Genomic DNA, 5,990 nt, shown 5'->3' on the forward strand with positions numbered 1-5,990 from the left:
GCCCCTGCCCTTAATCATTTGAAACTAAAATGGAAAATAAAGTGATTTTATGCACAAAGGGCAAGTGCAACCTGAGTAGTTCAGGTTAGAAAGTTTGCATTACATAAATATACAATTTATGTTATTGCTGTTCCACAACACTTAGTAGGTGTCAGTAGGTGACATAATGCTAATTGCCAATAAAAAGTAAATTATAGATATTAGCCTGAATTATAGCTTCATATCAAAACATAGGACTTGTGCTACATCATCACACTAACATTTATTTAAACCTAAATGTTTTCAATCATTAATCTCAGGACAGCAGATGTGTGGATCTTTTTTTTTTTTGTCCGGGATCAACAATATAATACTCATATTAGAAACAGTTCTATTATACAGTATTTGAATTAGGTCTTATTTAATGCTGCACTTTACACAGTGCCTTATTGTGGCTAAAACCATTTCCTGTGGTTTTACGCATGGGGTCTCAGGAAACGTTTTGAACATATTTAGTTTGATGAGCAGCACTGACAGAGAAACTGTGGCCTATGGTGTGCGCTTCTTAAAATGGTACTGCAGAAACATACAGCTGACATGATTGGTCCCATTTAGCCTCTAAGAACACATTCATAGCATTTAAAAAAACTAAAATGAATATTTATGCGTTTTGATTTTTGTGCATAAAATAACAAAACTGGAGTTTCTTGTTGGTTTGCAAATCCTGAAAATTTGCGAGAGATTATGCTTTTATCCTGAAAATCCAGACGGAAGTTATACACTTTATGCTTCTCACCCGAACGGACCGGGAGGGCGGAGACTGCTATCGAGCGTACACAGGGGGAAAGCGGAAGCTCGCGATGGAAATGTCTGTGTAGCGATGAGACACTAGAGTTATTGTTACATATGTGGCATTATATTGTTTTTGTAAACCAAAGACTTCGGATTTACCCGGTTATAGATGTCATTTAAAAGCAACGTTTAACAGCGGACTCTTTCAAAAGTGGCTCACTCCGAGTTACAACTGACAACAAGGAGACGGCAACGTGACAGAAATGTCAGCCAAAATAATGGCAAGCAAAAGCAAAGACAACTGTGAAGTTATTAAAAACTACCATAAACAGGCGTTTGAATATGTATCGAAGGCATTAAGGATCGACGAAGATGATGCAGGTTTGATTATTTGTCTTTATGAGTTGTTATTATTTACTAATGCGGCGTGTGGTAGCTTGTAACAAACACCTTCTCCTCCCTGCGATGATAGGAGAAAAGGAGGAGGCTGTGCGGTGGTACAAAAAGGGCATTTCTGAGCTTGAAAGGGGTATTACAGTAGAGATCACGGGACAAGGTAATGTAAACAAACATGTGGGTGTACACACTGTGCAGTGTTGACATGCTTTAGTCTTATACTCCATGCTTTGTCATCAGGAGAGCAGTATGACAGAGCAAAGAGACTTCAAGATAAAATGGTCACTAATCTCACCATGGCAAAAGATAGGCTCGCTCTTTTAGGTAAGTGTCATCATGGCTTTCTGTCATCCTAAAGTACAGACTACAAAATAATATTTTGAGTCGGACAAGTGTTGAAGATTAATGTTGTGCTTGTCTTACAGAGGCAACAATGGCATCTAGGAGGAGGAGTGATACCCCGAAGACCTCAAATCATGTTTTTCCACAACCAAAGCCTGTGCCTAAAAGCCAGCCAGCAGTGCGAGGTGTCTCCTCTAACATCAGACCCTCCTCTGCTGTCAGACCTCCATCAAGACCTACTGATCCAAAGGTGATTTTTAAATTACATTTAGTTACAACCCCAACTCCAGAGAAGAAGGGACACTTTCTAGATAGACATCTTATTAATCCCAAGGAAAACGTAGGCACCAATAGGTCATTATATAATGTAATAATGTAAATAAATACACTCATTCTGAATCTGATGCCTGCAGCATGCTCCAAAAAAGTAGGGACAGTGGCATATTAACACCTTTGTAACATCACCTTTTCTTTTAACAACACTCAATAAGTGTTAGGGAGCTGAGGACACAAACTGTTGAAGTTTCAAAAGTGAAAATCTCTCCCATTCTTGCTTGATATACAACTTCATTTGCTCAAGAGTCCAAGATCCCAGTTGACGCATTTTGCGCTTCATAAAGTGCTACACAGTGAGATACAGGTCTGGACTGAGGGCAGGTCAGTCTAGTACCTGCACTCTTTTACTATGAAGCCACACTGCTGTAACACTAGCAGAATGTGGTTTGACATCGTCTTGCTGGATTAAGCAGAGACGTCCCTAAAAAAAGACATGCTCTTGATGGCAGCATATGTTGCTCCAAAACCTGTATGTACCCTTCAGCATTCATGGTGCCTTTACAGGTATGAAAGTTAGACATGGTGCCCTGGGCAGTAAGACCTCCATACCATCACAGATGCTGGCTTTGAACATACTGTTGCTAACAATCTGGCTGGTTCTTTTTCTTTTAAGCCCGGAGGACACAACATCCATGATTTCTAAAAATAATCTGAAATGTGGACTGGTCAGGCTACGTCAGCCCATCTCAGCCGAGCTCGGGCCCAGAGAAGTCAGCTACATTTTAGGATGTTGTCGATATGATGCTTTGATTTGCATGGCAGTCTTAACTTACATTTATAGATGCAGTGATGAGTTGCACTTACTGACAATGTTTTTCCTAGCCTGTGTAGTAATGTCCTTTATATAATAATGTTGGGTTTTAATGTTATTTCTAAAGGCACCACATTCAGAATGAGTATATTTTACAAAAAAAAAAAGTTTATCAGTTTGAACATTAAATATCTTGTCTTTGTATTGTATTCAACTAAATATAACTCAAAAAAGCTTTGCATATCATTGCAGTTTGTTTTTATTTATGGTTTACAATGTCCTAAGTTTTTTGGGGATCACGGGTGTAAAAGTTGAATGCTATTTCAAGATGTCTGAGTCTGATGAGGCCTGCATGCTTTTCTGGATATTTCTGTTCTTAAATAAGGTGACCCCACGAATGGGAAAAGCTCAAAACGGAAAACTTGCAGTTGTGAAACAGCCTCCAAAGAGGGATGTGAAAAACTTCAAGAATGTGGACAGCAAACTGGCCAACTTGATTCTGAATGAAATTGTTGACAGGTATTAAGAATCGATGCTATTACATCGCATGTTAAGTTTGCTCTCAGCTGAATACGAATGAAAAAAGAACTTCGCTAAAGTTTAAGGAGCTTTCTGTGTTTGATGTAGTGGAGCATCTATATCCTTTGAGGACATTGCCGGACAGGATTTGGCCAAACAGGCACTCCAAGAGATTGTCATCCTCCCTGCCTTAAGACCAGAGGTAATCACATTTAAACGTTTAGTCTCTGCTCACATATTTCTACCTTCTCAGACTTACATTTACCGCTTTTTAAATTTTCCATGTAGCTCTTTACTGGCCTAAGAGCTCCGGCACGTGGTTTGCTTTTATTTGGCCCACCTGGAAATGGGAAAACCATGCTGGTAAGTTAAGTGATCTTTCAAACACAGCAAACATATTCATTCAGATCTAACTGTGATTTTAAAATTTGCATTTAGTTGGTAGTCATGCTTCAGTATTATCGGTTGAATCACAGCCTTTGTTTTCATCTTTCAAGGCCAAAGCAGTTGCAGCGGAGTCAAATGCCACATTCTTCAACATCAGTGCTGCCAGTTTGACCTCTAAATATGTAAGAAAATGTTGCACCCACGATTCACAACACACTCAGGGAAGACGTATTTTAAAAATAAATAGACTTATTCTGAAAAAATACATAAAAAACAATCACTCTGCCAATGTAAAAACAAATGCATACATGTAAAATAACACATATAAACAAGGAGACCGTAGGCTATAAATATCCCATAAAAACACTTTGTCATGTCATCACCGTCACAGGTGGGAGAGGGAGAGAAGCTTGTGCGAGCACTGTTTGCAGTCGCCAGAGAATTGCAGCCCTCGGTCATCTTTATCGGTATTGTATTACAATTTATATACTAACTGTATCCCGCACACATCAGCTTATAAATATAACCCCTCATTTTGTTTTTATCCTACATTTAGATGAAGTTGACAGCTTGCTCTGTGAAAGGAGGGAGGGCGAACACGATGCCTCTCGTCGATTAAAAACCGAGTTCCTCATTGAGTTTGATGGGGTAAGAGCAGCGGCAGCACTGTCGTTTTATGGCCTTTTAAATTTGATCATGTACCAGCTCCAGAGAACAAAAGCCACTGTCATCTCAGAGAGCACCGGTGTTATATTCTCAGCTGCGTCTTGGTTTCAGGTGCAGTCAGGAGGGGACGACAGGGTGCTCGTAATGGGAGCGACCAACAGGCCCCAGGAACTCGATGAAGCAGTGCTGAGGTACGTTATGCAGCTACACATGCTGCAGTTATTATTTACTTTTTTGTTATAAGCTCACTATAGTTTTTCTCTTGTGTTAATCTTTCAGGCGCTTTGCAAAAAGAGTTCATGTGACACTGCCGGATGTCGAGGTATTTACTTGTGAACCATTTGTTAGCTTAGAAACGACTGCAATGTTGTTTTAAGCTTGCTGAGTTATAGGATTTAACTGTCGTCCTTCCAGACAAGAAAAACGCTGCTGAAAAACCTTTTGGCAAAACACGGGAACCCACTGAGCCAAAGCGAGCTGACCCATCTTGCAAAGTGAGTTTCATACTAACATGCCGTACAGCCTTTCCAGAATTATTTCTGTGTTAGCTTGCATCAATTCTTGGACTTGCAACTTGACAGGGCGAGTGCAGGATATTCAGGAAGTGATCTCACGTCATTAGCCAAAGATGCTGCACTCGGGCCAATTAGAGGTAAGGCATCCTTCTCACATTATTCTATGATTCGTGCAAATCTCAGCGTCCATGTCGAGCTAAATCGGCTTTTTTTTCATGTTAAAATCGTCTCTTACACAGAGTTGGGGCCGGATCAAGTCAGAAGTATGGCTGCTAGTGAGGTGATGTTGTTTAAGTACTTACAAAACTACAGATCTCACCTTTCTACCTATTTAACTAACATTACACCACAGTATTTGTTTGTATTATTACACTTGTTTGTATCCACAGATGCGTAACATCAAGATGAAAGACTTTGAGGACTCCCTGAAGCGCATCAAGCCCAGTGTTAGCCCAGCAACTCTTAAGATGTATACCCAATGGAACAAAGATTTTGGTGACACAACAGCTTTTTGAACTTGATAGTTCGGTCTCTCTTGTTAAAACAAACAAACAAAAAAAAATCTTTAAAATCTAATAACAGTTCCCCTGTTTTACTCTACGGGTACAAGATGTCATTAACACAGAGTAACAGGAAGCAGCTCCTGGATGGCAAAGCTATAATGTAAAATATATGACATTTGGAAACCACTTACACTCCCTATTTTATGGGAAAGCTTTGCTAGTAAGATTTTTTTACGAGTTTCTTTATTATTATACTCCCTAAAACACTGTCTTGCTACTTAAAATTTCCTTATTTATTCTTAAGAATGTCCTGACAAATTCAAAGTGATCTTTCTCTTGCCTCAAGAGGGCAGCAAGTTTCTGTAAATCCTGACAAAACCTCTGATTTTGATCATTTTACACTTCCACATTAGTTACCTGCTGTATTGACTCGTTGATGGTATTGATCACCAAGTGCTCTCTGTACTTGTGCACATGAAAGATAATGATTGGGAGAAGCGTCACCAAATTGGGTGCTTTTGTATTATAAGAGGTTGTTGTTTTTTTCATCTGCACTGATAGTTTGTAGATAAAAGTACTTTAATTGTACCTGATAGTAGGAGACCTAATTAACTGTTGTGTTTACCAGCAAATGTCATGACATTTTAAAAGTATTATATTGAGCAGAGCTGTAATGGCCTCCTACTTTCCTCATGCATCAATAAATAAATCCATTAAGGTTTCACCAGCTTTATTCTTCCTTTTTCTTTTAAAAGAGGTACTAACTGCAGCATTAAATGCAGATGAGTGCTTAACTGCTTTTAT

General features: G+C 39.2%; 1 protein-coding gene across 1 annotated transcript; it reads left to right on the forward strand.

Moving 5' to 3' along the window:
• The first annotated feature begins 784 nt into the window (after window positions 1-784).
• LOC121954457 (spastin-like) lies at window positions 785-5,908 on the forward strand. The gene is made up of 16 exons (XM_042501957.2): window positions 785-1,152; window positions 1,244-1,327; window positions 1,408-1,491; window positions 1,593-1,759; window positions 2,982-3,115; window positions 3,224-3,317; window positions 3,404-3,478; window positions 3,613-3,684; window positions 3,894-3,969; window positions 4,059-4,150; window positions 4,280-4,359; window positions 4,448-4,490; window positions 4,583-4,662; window positions 4,750-4,820; window positions 4,923-4,963; window positions 5,073-5,908. Exons 1-16 carry the CDS (start codon window positions 1,035-1,037, stop codon window positions 5,196-5,198), a joined length of 1,437 nt encoding a protein of 478 aa, XP_042357891.1. The 5' UTR covers window positions 785-1,034; the 3' UTR covers window positions 5,199-5,908.
• The last annotated feature ends 82 nt before the right edge of the window (window positions 5,909-5,990 follow it).

The sequence above is a fragment of the Plectropomus leopardus genome, chromosome 13 (assembly GCF_026936395.1).
Source record: "Plectropomus leopardus strain MGB_pleo_1.0 chromosome 13, ASM2693639v1, whole genome shotgun sequence".
NCBI classification, from domain to species: domain Eukaryota; kingdom Metazoa; phylum Chordata; class Actinopteri; order Perciformes; family Serranidae; genus Plectropomus; species Plectropomus leopardus.

Bases quoted from the DNA above. Each gene is read 5' to 3' on its own strand.
- LOC121954457 (XM_042501957.2), top strand. From the start codon at position 1,035: ATGTCAGCCAAAATAATGGCAAGCAAAAGCAAAGACAACTGTGAAGTT. The intron at 3,479-3,612 runs GTAAGTTAAGTG...TCATCTTTCAAG, and splicing joins GAAATGGGAAAACCATGCTG to GCCAAAGCAGTTGCAGCGGA. The intron at 3,685-3,893 runs GTAAGAAAATGT...TCACCGTCACAG, and splicing joins CCAGTTTGACCTCTAAATAT to GTGGGAGAGGGAGAGAAGCT.